A 19,480-nucleotide genomic window follows, 5' to 3' on the forward strand; every position below is an offset into this window, starting at 1 on the left:
CTGCTGACTGACCATTATGTTATTATTGCAGTATTATTATTTACTGAAGGCATCAGATTGGGAAGGTGGATGTTGAGTGTCCAACAGGACTAGGGGTTCTAGGTGGGCAGCAGGTGGATGTAGAGTGTCCAACAGGGCTGGTGGTTCTAGGTGGGCAGCAGGTGATGTGGAGTGTCCAACAGGGCTGGTGGTTCTAGGTGGGCAGCAGGTGGATGTGGAGTGTCCAACAGGGCTGGTGGTCCTAGTGGGCAGCAGGTGGATGTAGAGTGTCCAACAGGGCTGGTGGTTCTAGGTGGGCAGCAGGTGGATGTGGAGTGTCCAACAGGGCTAGGGGTTCTAGGTGGGCAGCAGGTGGATGTGGAGTGTCCAACAGGGCTGGTGGTTCTAGGTGGGCAGCAGGTGGATGTGGAGTGTCCAACAGGGCTAGGGGTTCTAGGTGGGCAGCAGGTGGATGTGGAGTGTCCAACAGGGCTGGTGGGTGGGCAGCAGGTGGATGTGGAGTGTCCAACAGGGCTGGTGGTTCTAGGTGGGCAGCTGGTGGATGTGGAGTGTCCAACAGGGCTGGTGGTTCTAGGTGGGCAGCAGGTGGATGTGGAGTGTCCAACAGGGCTGGTGGTTCTAGGTGGGCAGCAGGTGGATGTGGAGTGTCCAACAGGGCTGGTGGTTCTAGGTGGGCAGCAGGTGGATGTGGAGTGTCCAACAGGGCTGGGCTCAATTCCATTTTATTCAGGAAGTATTCCAACTTCAATTCCAACTCAATTAGAATTTAGAATTACAATTAGAATGTTCAGTATAGTTCCTGAATTGGGATGGAATTGATCCCTAACCATACTTCCAACTTAGAACCCCTATCTCTGGTGAATGGCCCTATCCCTGGTTGTCAGTGAAGTGGTGGCTAGTTTAGAGACAGTCAGCGGCAGGCAGAGAGCAGTCAGCGACAGGCAGAGAGCAGTCAGTGACAGGCAGAGAGCAGTCAGCGACAGGCAGAGAGCAGTTAGCGACAGGCAGAGAGCAGAGAGGTTAAAGGGGCAATCCGGGATTGGGACATCCATTTCTTGACTATCAAATGAATTATATACTGTATAGCCATTGATTGTTGAAGAATGTAACGTATAAATGCCTCCTTTTTTCCATGCCTTATTTTACTCCATTGTTTGTTAACACTGTATAGCTTCAAAACATGTTTGAAAACTATAATTTTGATCTCATGGATGGTCAGTCCTTTCATCCATAGCGCATGTTTATTTGTATTTGTATTTATTATGGATCATCAGCATTAGTTCCTGCCAAGGCAGAAGCTACTCTTCCTGGGGTCCAAACACATTAAGGCACTTACATCACACATAAAACAAAATATAAAACAGTACATCATATAACATTATTACACCACTACATATCTACAACACAACATTTAAAAAATACCACCATACAACAACATTACAATGTACGTGTGTGTAGAGTGCGTGTGGTAGCGTGTGGTAGCGTGTGGTAGCGTGTGGTAGCGTGTGGTAGCGTGTTTGTGCGTGTGCATGTGCCGGTCTCTTCACAGTCTGCGTTGTTCTATAAGGTGTCGTTTTTTAAAATCTGAAGTCTTTTTAACATTTGTTTCCTGTGAAATAGCATTGTATCTGGTAAACACATTTTTCCCCAAAAAGTTTACTAAGGGTTTGTAGCAGGCTGATTGGCCGGCTGTTTGAGCCAGTAAAGGGTGCTTTGCTATTCTTGGGTAGCGGAATGACTTTTGCTTCCCTCCAGGCCAGAGGACACACACTTTTCTGTAAGCTTACATTTACATTTGACAATACTTGTCTTTCATCATTTGGTCAGTTATGAATGGATGTGCAAGTTCAGAGTTTGTTGTTGGCATGTCAGGCCTACATTTGCTAATCTTGCCATTGAAAAAATCATTAAAGTAGTTGGCAATATAGTGGGTTTTGTGATGAATGAGCAATCTGATTAAATGAAGGATGGAGCTGAGTTTGCCTTTTTGCCCAAAATGTCATTTAAGGTGCTCCAAAGCTTTTTACTATCATTATTTATGTAATTTATCTTCTTCTTCTTTTTATTCAGTTTAGTCACATGATTTCTTTACAGTACGTTTGAAGATCTTCTGTGCAGCCAGACTTATTTGCCTGTTTCCTCTCTCTCTCTCTCTCTCTCGCTCTCCCTATCCCTATCCCACCCCCCTCTCTCTCTCTCTCTCTCTCTCTCTCTCTCTCTCTCTCTCTCTCTCTCTCTCTCTCTCTCTCTCTCTCTCTCTCTCTCTCTGTCCCTCTCTCTGTCCCTCTCTCTGTCCCTCTCTCTGTCCCTCTCTCTGATCATCTCATTGTTGCGTCTCTCTCCGCCTATACCCCTCTCAATGAATTTTAGAGTGAGCCCAATCACTTATCTGTTTACCAAAACAAGTGGCCGGGTTGACTCCCCCTCTTGTTTTTCCAATCCCAGATTGCCCCTTTAATGCTAACTGCTCAAACATCTGGCTGGTGAGGGCGGACTCCTGGAGATGACATGGATTCCCAAGAGATAACACAGGGATTTATCCACCAGTGAAGGGAAGAGCAATTAGGATCAGTGTGTCACAGCACTGCAGAGGGATAGATAGATGGAGATAGAGAGAAAGAGAGAGAGCAGAGAGGGGGGGATTAGGGACAGAGATAGAGGGAGAGAGAGAGCGGGGGGTTATGGACAGATAGAGAGAGAGGGAGAGAGAGAGAGGGTTAGGGACACAGAGAGAGGGAGAGAGAGAGACAGGCAACAGGCAGATGAGCAGAGAGGGGGAGCAAGAGATATATATATAGAGAGAGAGGGTGTTAGGGACAGAGAGGGAGGGAGAGAGAGATAGGGAGAGAGAGAGAGAGAGAGAGAGAGAGAGAGAGAGAGAGAGAGAGGGGGGGGGTTTAGGGACAGAGAGAGAGGGAGAGAGAGATAGAGAAAGAGAGAGAGGGGGGGGGGGGTTAGGGACAGAGATAGAGAGAGAGGGAGAAAGAGAAAGAGAGACAGGCAACAGGCAGAAGAGCAGAGAGAGGGACAGATAGAGCGGGATAGAGAGGGGTAGAGAGTGGGGAAAAGGCGGAGTGAGAGAAAGTGAGAGAGAGATGCACAGAGAGAGAGAGACCCACTGCCCACAAAATGAGATGGAAACTGAGCTACACTTCCTAACCTCCTGCCAAATGTGTGACCACATTAGAGACACATACAGTACCAGTCAAAAGTTTGGACACACCTACTCACTCAAGGGTTTTTCTTTATTTTTACTATTTTCTACATTGTAGAATAATAGTGAAGAGATCAAAACTATGAAATAATAATAATATGTTATAACACAAATGGAATCATAGAAGTGTTAAAAAAATTAAAATATATTTTATATTTGAGATTCTTCAAAGTAGCCACCCTTTGCCTTGATGACAGCTTTGCACACGCTTGGCATTCTGTCAACCAGCTTCATGAGGTAGTCACCTGGAATGCATTTAAATTAACAGGTGTGCCTTGTTAAAAGTTAATTTGTGGAATTTCTTTCCTTCTTAATGCGTTTGAGCCAATCAGTTGTGTTGTGACAAGGTAGGGGTGGTATACAGAAGATAGCCCTATCTGGTATTTGTATTTGTATATATTATGGATCCCCATTAGCGGCTGCCAAGGCAGCAGCTGCTCTTCCTGGGGTCCAACCACAATTTACATACAATAAAACAATACATAACACAACACCTTATTACACACTACTCTACCATAACATATTTACAATACAAAATCAATAATACAGCAAAATAACAATATTAAAATGTGTGTGTGTAGAGTGCGTGTGTTAGCATGTGTTTGCGAATGCTGTGTGTGTGCCTGTGTGTGTGTGTGTGTGTGTGTGTGTGTGTGTGTGTGTGTCTTCACAGTCCGTGCTGTTCCATAAAGTGTAGTTTAATCTGTTTTTTAAATCTGATTTTACTGCTTGACTGAGTTACATGATGTGGAATAGAGTTCCATGTAGTCATGGCTCTATGTAGTACTGTGCGTTTCCCGTAGTCTGTTCTGGATTTGAGGACTTTGAAGAGACCTCTGGTGGCATGTCTCGTGGGGTATGCATGGGTGTCCAAGCTGTGTGCATTCCAAACAGACAGCTCGGTACATTCAGCTTGTCTACACCTCTTAAAAAAACAAGCAGTGATGAAGTCAATCTCTCTTCCACTCTAAGCCAGGAGAGACTAACATGCATGTCGTTAATGTTAGCTCTCCGTGTACTTTTAATGGCCAGCCATGCTGCCCTGTTCTGAGCCAACTGTAATTTTCCCAAGTCCCTACTTGTGGCACCTGACCACACTACTGAACAGTAGTCCAGGTGCGACAAATCTAGTGCATGTAGGACCTGCCTTGTTGATAGTGCTGTTAAGAAGGCAGAACAGCGCTTTATTATAGACAGACTTCTCCCCATCCTAGCTACTGTTGTATCAATATGTTTTGACCATGACAGTTTACAATCCAAGGTTACTCCAAGCAGTTCAGTCACCTCAACTTTCTCAATTTCCACATTATTCATTACGTAATGTAGTTTAGGTTTAGGGTTTAGTGAATGATTTGACCCAAATACAATGCTTTTAGTTTTGGAAATATTTAGGACTAACTTATTCCTTGTCACCCATTCCGAAACTAACTGCAACTCTTTATTAAGTGTTGCAGTTATTTCAGTCACTGTAGCAGCTGACGTGTATAGTGTTGAGTCATCCGCATACATAGACACACTGGCTTTACTCAAAGCCAGTGGCATGTCGTTAGTAAAGATTGAATAAAGTAAGGGGCCTAAACAGCTGCCCTGGGGAATTCCTGATTCTACCTGGATTAAGTTTGAGAGGCTTCCATTAAAGAACACCCTCTGTGTTCTGTTAGACAAGTAACTCTTTATCCACATTATAGCAGGGGCTGTAAAGCCATAACACATACGTTTTTTCAGCAGCAGACTATGATCGATAATGTCAAAAGCCCCCACAAATTTTTTACAATCAATTTCTCTCAGCCAATCATCAGTCATTTGTGTAAGTGCTGTGCTTGTTGAATGTCCTTCTCTATAAGCATGCTGAAAGTTTGTTGTCAATTTGTTTACTGTAAAATAGCATTGTAACTGGTTAAACACATTTTTTTCCAATAGTTTACTAAGGGTTGGTAACAGGCTAATTGGTCTGCTATTTGAGCCAGTAAAGGGGGCTTTACTGTTCACAGGTAGCGGAATGACTTTTGCTTCCCTCCAAGCCTTGGGGAAGATACATTCTAGTAGGCTTAACTTGAAAATATGGCAAATAGGAGTGGCAATATCATCTGCTATTATCCTCAGTAATTTTCCATCCAAGTTGTCAGACCCCGGTGGCTTGTAAATGTTAATAGACAACAATACTTTTTTCACCTCTTCCACACTCACTTTACAGAATTCAAAATTACAATGCTTGTCTTTCATAATTTGGTCCGATATACTTGGATGTGTAGTGTCAGCAATTGTTGCAATATCAGTTGGTTTTGTGATGAATGAGCCATCTGATTCAATGAATGATGGAGCTGAGTTTGCCTTTTTTCCCAAAATTTCATTTAAGGTTCTTCATAGCTTTTTACTATCATTCTTTATGTCATTTATCCTTGTTTCATAGTGTTGTTTCTTGTTCTTTTTATTTAGTTTAGTCACATGATTTCTCAATTTGCAATACGTTTGCCAATCGGTTGTACAGTCAGGCTTATTTGCCTTATCCTTTGCCTCATCCCTCTCAACCATACCATTTTTCAATTCCTCATCAACCCACAGGGATTTAACAGTTTTTACAGTCATTTTCTTAGTGGGTGCATGCTTATTAGTAACTGGAATAAGCAATTTCATAAATGCGTCAAATGCAGCGTCTGTCTGCTCCTCATTACACACCACGGACCAACATATATATATACATAGCAGACTTCGAAAAGGCATTTGATAAAGTACGACTGGCATTTATATATAAATGCCTGGAGCATTTCAATTTTGGTGAATCTCTTATAAAATGGGTCAAAATCATGTATAGTAACCCTAGGTGTAAAATAGTAAATAATGGCTATTTCTCAGAAAGTTTTAAACTGTCAAGAGGAGTGAAACAAGGTTGTCCACTATCGGCATATCTATTTATTGTGGCAATCGAGATGTTAGCTATTAAAATCAGATCCAACAATAATATCAGGGGATTAGAAATCCAGGGCTTAAAAACAAAGGTGTCATTGTACACTGATGATTCAGATTTTCTTTTAAATCCACAACTAGAATCACTCCACAGCCTCATAGAGGATCTAGATACATTTTCTAACCTCTCTGGATTACAACCAAATTATGACAAATGTACTATATTACATATTGGATCAATAAAAAATACAATTTTTACATTGCCATGTAGTTTACCAATAAAATGGTCTGATGGTGATGTGGATATACTCGGAATACATATCCCAAAGGAAATACATTATCTCACTTCAATAAATTATAATAGAAAGTTAGCAAAAATAGATTAGATCTTGCTACCATGGAAAGGTGGGTGCCTGTCAATTTGTGAAAAAATCACCCTGATTAACTCTTTAGTATTATCCCAGTTTACCTATTTGCTTATGGTCTTGCCTACGCCTAGCGAACAGTTTTTTAAATTATATGAGAAAAAAATATTCCATTTTATTTGGAACGGCAAGCCAGACAAAATTAAACGGGCCTATTTATATAATGAATATGAATTCGGAGGACAGAAATTATTAAATATTAAAGCATTAGACCTATCACTAAAAGCTTCAGTCATACAAAAGTTATACTTAAATCCGAACTGGTTCTCTAGCAAATTAGTAAGATTGTCTCACCCAATGTTCAAGAAAGGCCTTTTTCCCTTTATTCAGTTTACAACCACTCGCTTTCAGTTATCTGAAAAGGAAATAATCTCCCAGATATCACTATTTCTAAAACAAGCCATAGAAAGTTGGTTGCAATTTCAATTTAATCCTCCAGAAACGACAGAACAAATAATGCAACAAATATTGTGGTTAAACTCAAATATACTAATTGACAAAAAACCTTTTTTTTTTTACAAAATGTTTTAAAAAATTTATAATCTTTGTAAATGATATCATCGGTAGGACTGGTGGAGTTATGTCGCACATGCAGCTAACAAAAACATATGGAAATGTCTGCTCAACCCAAAATTACAACCAAATACAGTGGGGGAAAAAAGTATTTAGTCAGCCACCAATTGTGCAAGTTCTCCCACTTAAAAATATGAGAGAGGCCTGTAATTTTCATCATAGTTACACGTCAACTATGACAGACAAAATTAGAAAAAAAAACAGAAAATCACATTGTAGGATTTTTAATGAATTTATTTGCAAATTATGGTGGAAAATAAGTATTTGGTCAATAACAAAAGTTTCTCAATACTTTGTTATATACCCTTTGTCTTCACAAGGTTTTCACACACTGTTGCTGGTATTTTGGCCCATTCCTCCATGCAGATCTCCTCTAGAGCAGTGATGTTTTGGGGCTGTCGCTGGGCAACATGGACTTTCAACTCCCTCCAAAGATTTTCTATGGGGTTGAGATCTGGAGACTGGCTAGGCCACTCCAGGACCTTGAAATGCTTCTAACGAAGCCACTCCTTTGTTGCCCGGGCGGTGTGTTTGGGATCATTGTCATGCTGAAAGACCCAGCCACGTTTCATCTTCAATGCCCTTGCTGATGGAAGGAGGTTTTCACTCAAAATCTCACAATACATGGCCCCATTCATTCTTTCCTTTACACGGATCAGTCGTCCTGGTCCCTTTGCAGAAAAACAGCCCCAAAGCATGATGTTTCCACCCCCATGCTTCACAGTAGGTATGGTGTTCTTTGGATGCAACTCAGCATTCTTTGTCCTCCAAACACGACGAGTTGAGTTTTTACCAAAAAGTTCTATTTTGGTTTCATCTGACCATATGACATTCTCCCAATCCTCTTCTGGATCATCCAAATGCACTCTAGCAAACTTCAGACGGGCCTGGACATGTACTGGCTTAAGCAGGGGGACACGTCTTGCACTGCAGGATTTGAGTCCCTAGCGGCGTAGTGTGTTACTGATGGTAGGCTTTGTTACTTTGGTCCCAGCTCTCTGCAGGTCATTCACTAGGTCCCCCCGTGTGGTTCTGGGATTTTTGCTCACCGTTCTTGTGATCATTTTGACCCCACGGGGTGAGATCTTGCGTGGAGCCCCAGATCGAGGGAGATTATCAGTGGTCTTGTATGTCTTCCATTTCCTAATAATTGCTCCCACAGTTGATTTCTTCAAACCAAGCTGCTTACCTATTGCAGATTCAGTCTTCCCAGCCTGGTGCAGGTCTATAATTTTGTTTCTGGTGTCCTTTGACAGCTCTTTGGTCTTGGCCATAGTGGAGTTTGGAGTGTGACTGTTTGAGGTTGTGGACAGATGTCTTTTATACTGATAACAAGTTCAAACAGGTGCCATTAATACAGGTAACGAGTGGAGGACAGAGGAGCCTCTTAAAGAAAAGGTTACAGGTCTGTGAGAGCCAGAAATCTTGCTTGTTTGTTATTGACCAAATACTTATTTTCCACCATAATTTGCAAATAAATTCATAAAAAATCCTACAATGTGATTTTCTGGATATTTTTTTCTCATTTTGTCTGTCATAGTTGACGTGTACCTATGATGAAAATTACAGGCCTCTCTCATCTTTTTAAGTGGGAGAACTTGCACAATTGGTGGCTGACTTTTTTCCCCCACTGTATGTGTGTGTGTGTATGTGTGTATGTGTATGTGTATGTATATACACTGCTCAAAAAAACACTAAAAGATCTGAATGAATTAAATAATCTTATTAAATACTTTTTTCTTTACATAGTTGAATGTGCTGACAACAAAATCACACAAAAATTATCAATGGAAATCAAATTTATCAACCCATGGAGGTCTGGATTTGGAGTCACCCTCAAAATTAAGTGGAAAACCACACTACAGGCTGATCCAACTTTGATGTAATGTCCTTAAAGCAAGTCAAAATGAGGCTCAGTAGTGTGTGTGGCCTCCACGTGCCTGTATGACCTCCCTACCATGCCTGGGCATGCTCCTGATGAGGTGGACTAAAGCATCCGCCAACTCCTGGACAGTCTGTGGTGCAACGTGGCGTTGGTGGATGGAGCGAGCCATGATGTCCCAGATGTGCTCAATTGGATTCAGGTCTGGGGAACGGGCGGGCCAGTCCATAGCATCAATGCCTTCCTCTTGCAGGAACTGCTGACACACTCCAGCCACATGAGGTCTAGCATTGTCTTGCATTAGGAGGAACCCAGGGCCAACCGCACCAGCATATGGTCTCACAAGGGGTCTGAGGATCTCATCTCAGTACCTAATGGCAGTCAGGCTACCTCTGGCGAGCACATGGAGGGCTGTGCGGCCCCCCAAAGAAATGCCACCCCACACCATGACTGACCCACCGCCAAACCGGTCATGCTGGAGGATGTTGCAGGCAGCAGAACGTTCTCCACGGCGTCTCCAGACTCTGTCACGTCTGTCACATGTGCTCAGTGTGAACCTGCTTTCATCTGTGAAGAGCACAGGGCGCCAGTGGCGAATTTGCCAATCTTGGTGTTCTCTGGCAAATGCCAAACGTCCTGCACGGTGTTGGGCTGTAAGCAAAACCCCCACCTGTGGACTTCGGGCCCTCATACCACCCTCATGGAGTCTGTTTCTGACCGTTTGAGCAGACACATGCAAATTTGTGGCCTGCTGGAGGTCATTTTGCAGGGCTCTGGCAGTGCTCCTCCTGCTCCTCCTTGCACAAAGGTGGAGGTAGCAGTCCTGCTGCTGGGTTGTTGCCCTCCTACAGCCTCCTCCACGTCTCCTGATGTATTGGCCTGTCTCCTGGTGGCGCCTCCATGCTCTGGACACTACGCTGACAGACACAGCAAACCTTCTTGCCACAGCTCGCATTGATGTGCCATCCTGGATGAGCTGCACTACCTGAGCCACTTGTGTGGGTTGTACACTCCGTCTCATGCTTCCACTAGAGTGAAAGCACCGCCAGCATTCAAAAGTGACCAAAACATCAGCCAGGAAGCATAGGAACTGAGAAGTGGTCTGTGGTCACCACCTGCAAAACCAGTCCTTTATTGGGGGTGTCTTGCTAATTGCCTATAATTTCCACCTGTTGTCTATTCCATTTGCACAACAGCATGTGACATTTATTGTCAATCAGTGTTGCTTCCTAAGTGGACAGTTTGATTTCACAGAAGTGTGATTGACTTGGAATTACATTGTCGTTTAAGTGTTCCCTTTATTTTTTTGAGCAGTGTATATATATATATATGTATATGTATGTATGTATGTGTGTATGTATGTATGTGTGTATGTATGTATGTATGTATGTGTGTGTGTGTGTGTATATATATATATGTATATAAACATGGGGGATCGGAAGTGATGCAGACAATTACATTGATGGAAGTTACAATCTATCTGCAATATTAAGCTGATCTACCCTCCAAAAATTAAAAATTAAAATAATAAAAATAAAACATATATTCTTTACATCAACAACATAGGAATCACTACACAACTTATTGTTGACCTCATATACATTATATATTAGGCCCAGACTTTGGAACTTTGGTTTTCCTAGATATGGCTACTATATTGTGATCACTACATCCAATGGATTTGGATACTGCTTTCAAACAAATATCTGCAGCATTAGTAAAGATATGATCAATACATGTTGATGATTTAATTATTGTACTGTTTGTAACTACCCTGGTAGGTTGATTGATAACCAGAACCAGGTTGCAGGCACTGGTTACAGTTTGAAGCTTTCTCTTGAGTGGACAGCCTGATGAAAGCCAGTCAATATTTAAATCACCAGAAAGTATACCTCTCTATTGATATCACATACATTATCAAGCATTTCACACATGTTATCCAGATACTGACTGTTAGCACTTGGTGGTCTATAGCAGCTTCCCACCAGAATTGGCTTTAGGTGAGGCAGATGAACCTGTAGCCATATTACTTCAACAGTATTTAACATGAGATCCTCTCTAATCTTCACAGGAATGTGGTTCTGAATATAAACAGCAACACCTCCACCGTTGGCATTTCTATCTTTTTTTGTAAATGTTATAACCTTGTATTGCTACCACAGTATCCTCAAATGTATTATCTAAGTGAGTTTCAGAGATAGTCAGAACATGAATGTCATCTGTTACTAGAAAATTATTGATTTCATGAACCTTGTTTCTTAAGCTACATATGTTAAAGTGGGCTATTTTGAGCACTTTTCTTCTGGGATGCTTACTTGTTTTTATTGCTTTACTGGGAAGCTTAGCAGCAGTAGATGTGCTCATGTTCTTTATGTTAGTGCAGGGTGAGCGGCACACAGTGGCCTTCCTCTTCAGGCACACCGGCTCAGTGCTAACAGTATAAATCTGGTTCTTAGGCACATGATTACTGCATACAATAGCTGTAGGATCAGCAGAGGCATTCAGGGCAGTTAGAGGGACATAAATTAGGTTACTTATATTGTGACTACCGACGCCCCTGATGTAATGTACATTTGCTGAAGCATTTTGACAACTCTGCGTCACAATGGTAGGGATTAAATGAGCTGGACTTGGGTCATTGATAAGTCATGAGTTACCTCTGCTGCAGAGGATAAGTTCATTAGAGTTACAAGCCTCAGTAATCGGCAATTAACTGCACCTCAGATTGCAGCGAAAATAAATGCTTCCCAGAGTTCAAGTAACAGACAAATCTCAACATCAACTGTTCAGAGGAGACTGTGTGAATCAGGCCTTCATGGTCGAATTGCTCAAAGAAACCACTACTAAAGGACACCAATAATAAGAAGAGACTTGCTTGGGCCAAGAAACACGAGCAATGGACATTAGACCGGTGGAAATCTGTCCTTTGGTCTGATGAGTCCAAATTTGAGATTTTTGGTTCCAACCGTCGTGTCTTTGTGAGAGGCAGAGTAGGTGAACGGATGATCTCTGCATGTGTGGTTCCCACCGTGAAGCATGGAGGAGGAGGTGTGATGGTGTGGGGGTGCTTTGCTGGTGACACTGTCAGTGATTTATTTAGAATTCAAGGCACACTTAACCAGCATGGCTACCACAGCATTCTGCAGCGATACGCCATCCCATCTGGTTTGCGCTTAGATGGACTATCATTTGTTTTTGAACAGGACAATGACCCAAAACACACCTCCAGGCTGTGTAAGGTCTATTTCACCAAAAAGGAGAGTGATGGAGTGCTGCATCAGATGACCTGGCCTCCACAATCACCCAACCTCAACCCAATTGAGATGGATTGGGATTAGTTGGACCGCAGAGTGAAGGAAAAGCAGCCAACAAGTGCTCAGCATATGTGGGAACTCCTTCAAGACTGTTGGAAAAGCATTCCAGGTGACTACCTCATGAGCTGGTTGAGAGAATGCCAAGAGTGTGCAAAGCTGTCATCAAGGCAAAGGGTGGCTACTTTGAAGAATCTCAAATATAGAATATATTTTGATTTGTTTAAAACTTTTTTGGTTACTAAATGATTCCATATGTGTTATTTCATAGTTTTGAACAATGTAGAAAATAGTAAAACAAACACAAAAACTTGAATGAGTAGGTGTGTCCAAACTTTTGACTGGTACTGTATTTACCACAGATCACACAGACCCACAAAGAATTTGAAAATAAATCAAACATTGCTAAACTCCCATATTTGTTAGGCGAAATACTGCAGTGTCCAGTCACAGCAGCAAGATGTGTGGCCCGTTGCTATGAGAAAAGGGCAACCAGTGGAGCACAAACAACTTATGTTTATTTATTTTCCCTTTCATACTTCAACTACTTGCACATTGTTACAACACTGTACATAGCCAATAATATAACATTTGAAATGTCTATATAATTTTTTTAAACATTTGAGTGTAATGTTGACTAATGTTTCCCAGAGAGCGAGGCAGAGAGAGAGGGAGGGACAGAGGGAGAGAGAGAGAGAGAGAGAGAGAGAGAGAGCTCAAAGACATTGCTCCTGCATTTTTAACAAAAAATATAGATTTAGAGTTAGATAAAGTAGGATTTTTTGGCAGGGACATATACAGGATGCTACCCTCCACAACATAACCTTCATTCCAAACCAAAACTCCAAACCTACAACCTGATTTTGGACGGAATTACCTGGAAAGCTTTCTACTACCAAGGATTACTATTCTCAAACTATACAGCAAATGCTCTGGAAAACAAACAGAAACCTGAAAACACCATCCAACCTGGAACTGAGTGAGTAATGTTTAGTATGAAGCTATTTTTCACTTTCAAAAACCAAGAAGAAAAATTCATTACAATGATATATTTTATATTATAAGGACTGAATTCTAAGGCTACCAAGCTTAAGCTTGCTACAAAGAGATACAATTTCAATTAGCACTGACGTGTGAAGTGAGAGGTGTCAAAGCCCTTGAGCCCAACAATGGCAGGAGAGTCATACAGTCTACCCCAATTAAATGGAGAGGCCTTAGAAGCACCCCCCCACTGTTCAGAGGTCATTAAAATACAGTACCCTCTGAATGTAAAAAACGACAAGACACGAAAAGAGTACAAATTGAAACTTCTTTTGGGGAAGCACGAGACACTTTTTGCTGATTTGTATAAAAATGGGAACATAAGCAACCTTATCTTCCACACAGACCATCCCCTGGCATGGCACAGTGCTATACTAGCACACTACCCCTCTGTTAAGAGGGGGGGTGTTAGCGACGGGTGGAAACTCAGGATACTGGACAACGAGGATTCTGAGTCGTCTAATATGAATCTCTATAAATCTGGAACCGTTTTGGTTCAAGGCAACACCAAACAGTTCCAGCTGGACTTTCACCTAATCAAAGAAATAGCTCAGCAGGAGAAGCTCTCCCTTGAGAAAGATACCCCTACCCCGAGCAGGTCAGACCAGACCTCTTCATTAAATAACCCCACAGAGCAACCCCAAGCAGAAACTCAACTTCCCAGCACAGAGTACTACTCCCTCATTGAAATGAAGGATAAATTCACCCAGCTGGAGGTAAGGCAGGTGGAGCTGGAACAGCAGGTGAACACACTCCAGTCAGCACAGACCCAGACAACAGTCCAGCACAACAACACCCCCTTAACTAGACCTGGAGAGCTGCAGGTGGAGAGAGACATGTCTGCACTCTGGACTGTGGTGAGACAACATCAACAGGAGAAAGAGCAGGAGCAGGAGAAGAACAGAGCACTAGAGGAGAGGATCAGAGTGCTGGAGGAGAAGGTGAGAACGATGACGGGTGACATTGAACAACCCATTAGAGAACATCCCACCTCAGATCCTGGCCAAAGTCTCGACACCGCAGCAGAACAGTACACCCTAGACCCTGACCATAGCCTCGACATCACACCCAGACAAACAAATGAAGAACCCCAAGCCCTGGGGACCCCAACCCCTCTGAGCAAACCCCCAGTCAGACACCCTGATAGCCCTCATGACGACCCCCCCACACCCACTGAGGACATACACAAGCCACAGATTGTACTCCTTATGGACTCAAATGGGAAATACATTCAAGAAAATAAACTTTTTCCAAAACACACAGTGTCTAAACTCTGGTGTCCAAATACCCAGCGCGCCCTAGACCTTCTGTCTAAGGACCGACTAGGATCACCCAGCCACATAATAATACACACAGGCACAAACGACCTGAGAACACAGCAGGAAAGGGTGGCCACATCACTCAAGGGCGTGATAGAAAAAGCTTCTTCTACTTTCCCCAACGCACAAGTGGTTATCTCAACCCTGTTACCACGAAAAGACTTCCACCCTGCTACCATACAGCGGGTAAACGCAAGTATTTCCCGTGACTGTGCATCAAAACCAAATGTCTTCCTGGCCCACCACTCCACCCTGGACGTGAACAGCCTTTACGACCAGGTCCACCTATACAAGGCAGCAGTGCCCACCTTCGCCCGGACCCTAAAGGATATCGCCCTCAACCGCAGACCCAACACCTCACACAGGAGCAACAGATCAACCGACACCCCGCCCAGACCAGCGAGACACTCTCCCAGACCTGCGGGACCCCCCCCCAGGACCTACACATAGAGGACCCCCGCAGAGAGGACCTACATCCAGACCACAGCACCATCAACCACATCTACACCCCCACCCCAACCAATTAACTCCCCCCCAAGTCAACCATGCCCACACCCCATTTAGGCCCCCTCAGATCAGACCTATGCCCCTCCTACCCACCCCAAGCCCCCCACTCCAACAAAGAGGGCCTCAACATGAAAGTCACACATATGCCCAGGCCGTGAGCAGGCAAACAGGCCCAACACCCACTCTTACACTAGCCCAAGCCAATGGCATGTACCAGATGCTCAGCAGGCTCTGCTCACAATTACTGGCCTGAGGCCAAACCACACAACCAACAACATTAGACACTTTATGGAACACAAAGCCTTCACTATTTCATCCTGGAATATCCAAGGCCTGAGGTCATCTGCCTTTGGCCTAAAGAGCAGGAATCTGGACTTCACCAAAGAAATCGGAAATACAGACATTGTCATCCTACAAGAAACATGGTATAGAGGAGACGGACCCACTGGTTGCCCTCTAGGTTACAGAGAGCTGGTAGTCCCATCCACCAAACTACCAGGTGTGAAGCAGGGAAGGGACTCAGGGGGTATGCTAATTTGGTATAGAGCAGACCTAACTCACTCTATTAAATTAATCAAAACAGGAACATTTTACATTTGGTTAGAAATTCAAAAGGAAATTATCTCAACTGAGAAAAATGTCCTCCTGTGTGCTACCTATATCCCCCCACTAGAATCCCCATACTTTAATGAAGACAGTTTCTCCATCCTGGAGGGGGAATCAATCATTTCCAGACCCAGGGACATGTACTAGTCTGTGGCGACCTAAATGCCAGAACTGGACAAGAACCTGACACCCTCAGCACACAGGGGGACAAACACCTACCTGGAGGTGACAGCATTCCCTCCCCCATATGCCCCCCTAGGCACAACTACGACAACATAACCAACAAAAATGGGTCACGACTCCTGCAGCTCTGTCGCACACTGGGTATGTACATAGTCAATGGTAGGCTTCGAGGGGACTCCTATGGTAGGTACACCTATAGCTCATCTCTTGGCAGTAGTACTGTAGACTACTTTATCACTGACCTCAACCCAGAGTCTCTCAGAGCGTTCACAGTCAGCCCACTGACACCCCTATCAGACCACAGCAAAATCACAGTCTACTTGAACAGAGCAATACTCAATCATGAGGCATCAAAGCCAAAAGAACTGAATAATATTAAGAAATGCTATAGATGGAAGGAAAGTAGTGTTGAAACCTACCAAAAAACAATTAGGAAACAACAAATTCAATCCATTCTAGACAACTTCCTGGACAAAACGTTCCACTGTAATAGTGAAGGTGTAAACTTGGCAGTAGAAAACCTAAACAGTATATTTGACCTCTCAGCTTCCCTATCAAATCTAAAAATATCTAACAGAAAACCAAAGAAAAGTAATAACAGTGATAAATGGTTTGATGAAGAATGCAAAAACCTAAGAAAGAAATTGAGAAACCTATCCAACCAAAAACATAGAGACCCAGAAAACCTGAGCCTACGCCTTCACTATGGTGAATCACTAAAACAATACAGAAATACACTACGGAAAAAGAAGGAACAGCATGTCAGAAATCAGCTCAATGTAATTGAAGAATCCATAGACTCTAACCACTTCTGGGAAAATTGGAAAACACTAAACAAACAACAACACGAAGAGCTATCTATCCAAAACGGAGATGTATGGGTAAACCACTTCTCCAATCTTTTTGGCCCTATAACAGAGAACAAACAGCAAAAAAATATACATGATCAAATGCAAATCTTAGAATCAACTATTAAAGACTACCAGAACCCACTGGATTCTCCAATTACATTGAATGAACTACAGGACAAAATACAAACCCTCCAACCCAAAAAGTCCTGTGGTGTTGATGGTATCCTCAATGAAATGATAAAATATACAGACCACAAATTTCAATTAGCTATACTTAAACTCTTTAACATCATCCTTAGCTCTGGCATCTTCCCCAATATCTGGAACCAAGGACTGATCACCCCAATCCACAAAAGTGGAGACAAATTTGACCCCAATAACTACCGTGGGATATGCGTCAACAGCAACCTCGGGAAAATCCTCTGCATTATCATTAACAGCAGAGTAGTTCATTTCCTCAGTGAAAACAATGTACTAAGCAAATGTCAAATTGGCTTTTTACCAAATTACCGTACGACAGACCACGTATTCACCCTGCACACCCTAATTGACAAACAAACAAACCAAAACAAAGGCAAAGTCTTCTCATGCTTTGTTGATTTCAAAAAAGCTTTTGACTCAATTTGGCATGAGGGTCTGCTATACAAATTGATGGAAAGTGGGGTTGGGGGAAAAACATACGACATTATAAAATCCATGTACACAAACAACAAGTGTGCGGTTAAAATTGGCAAAAAACACACACATTTCTTTCCACAGGGCCGTGGGGTGAGACAGGGATGCAGTTTAAGCCCCACCCTCTTCAACATATATATCAACGAATTGGCGAGGGCACTAGAACAGTCTGCAGCACCCGGCCTCACCCTACTAGAATCTGAAGTCAAATGTCTTCTGTTTGCTGACGATCTGGTGCTTCTGTCACCAACCAAGGAGGGCCTACAGCAGCACCTAGATCTTCTGCACAGATTCTGTCAGACCTGGGCCCTGACAGTAAATCTCAGTAAGACAAAAATAATGGTGTTCCAAAAAAGGTCCAGTTGCCAGGACCACAAATACAAATTCCATCTAGACACCGTTGCCCTAGAGCACACAAAAAACTATACATACCTCGGCCTAAACATCAGCGCCACAGGTAACTTCCACAAAGCTGTGAACGATCTGAGAGACAAGGCAAGAAGGGCCTTCTATGCCATCAAAAGGAACATAAAATTTGACATACCAATTAGGATCTGGCTAAAAATACTTGAATCAGTTATAGAACCCATTGCCCTTTATGGTTCTGAGGTCTGGGGTCCGCTCACCAACCAAGAATTCACAAAATGGGACAAACACCAAATTGAGACTCTGCATGCAGAATTCTGCAAAAACATCCTCCATGTACAACGTAAAACACCAAATAATGCATGCAGAGCAGAATTAGGCCAATACCCGCTAATTATCAAAATCCAGAAAAGAGCCGTTAAATTCTATAACCACTTAAAAGGAAGCGATTCCCAAACCTTCCATAACAAAGCCATCACATACAGAGAGATGAACTTGGAGAAAAGTCCCCTAAGTAAGCTTGTCCTGGGGCTCTGTTCACAAACACAAACAGACCCCACACAGCCCCAGGACAACAACAACAACAACACAACTAGACCCAACCAAATCATGAGAAAACAAAAAGAGAATTACTTGACACATTGGAAAGAACAAACAAAAAAACAGAGCAAACTAGAATGCTATTTGGCCCTAAACAGAGAGTACACAGTGGCAGAATACCTGACCACTGTGACTGACCCAAACTTAAGGAAAGCTTTGACTATGTACAGACTCAGTGAGCATAGCCTTGCTATTGAGAAAGGCCACCGTAGGCAGACCTGGCTCTCAAGAGAAGACAGGCTATGTGCACACTGCCCACAAAATGAGGTGGAAACTGAGCTGCACTTCCTAACCTCCTGCCAAATGTATGACCATATTAGAGACACATATTTCCCTCAGATTACAGCGATCCACAAAGAATTCGAAAACAAACCCAATTTTGATAAACTCCCTTATCTACTGGGTGAAAAACCACAGTGTGCCATCACAGCTGCAAGATTTGTGACCTGTTGCCACAAGAAAAGGGCAACCAGTGAAGAACAAACACCATTGTAAATACAACCCATATTTATGTTTATTTATTTTCCCATTTGTACTTTAACTATTTGCACATTGTTACAACACTGTATATATACATAATATGACATTTCAAATGTCTTTTTTCTTTTGAAACTTCTGAGTGTAATGATTACTGTACATTTTTATTGTTTATTTCACTTTTGTTTACTATCTACTTCACTTGCTTTGGCAATGTTAACATACGTTTCCTATGCCAATAAAGCCCTTTGAATTGGAATTTAATTGAAAATTGAGAGAGAGAGAGAGCGAGCGAGCGAGAGAGCGAGAGAGACAGAGAAAGAGAGACAGTGATCATCAGCATTTGAAAAGTGAGATCCTATTTAGAAGGAATATTCTGCTCTTACGCTGTAGTACAATCATTTACATTACAGTCATTTAGCAGACGCTCTTATCCAGAGCGACTTACATCAGCAATTAGGGTTAAGTGCCTTGCTTAAGGGCACATCGACAGAAGTCTCTCTCTCTCTCTCTCTCTCTCTCTCTCTCTCTCTCTCTCTCTCTCTC

General features: G+C 42.7%; 1 protein-coding gene across 1 annotated transcript in view; it reads left to right on the plus strand.

Moving 5' to 3' along the window:
* The window catches only part of LOC311134835 (potassium/sodium hyperpolarization-activated cyclic nucleotide-gated channel 4-like), a gene marked incomplete at both ends in the record, with an annotated part of 41,941 nt that overhangs the window by 12,033 nt on the left and 10,428 nt on the right, over positions 1 to 19,480 (plus strand). Inside the window, one exon of the mRNA XM_084168614.1 lies at positions 198 to 681. Coding sequence (XP_084024740.1) covers positions 198 to 681 — 484 coding nt within the window. The remainder of the gene's footprint in view (positions 1 to 197; positions 682 to 19,480) is intronic.

The sequence above is a fragment of the Coregonus lavaretus genome (assembly GCF_964263955.1).
Source record: "Coregonus lavaretus genome assembly, chromosome: 9".
Taxonomy (NCBI): domain Eukaryota; kingdom Metazoa; phylum Chordata; class Actinopteri; order Salmoniformes; family Salmonidae; genus Coregonus; species Coregonus lavaretus.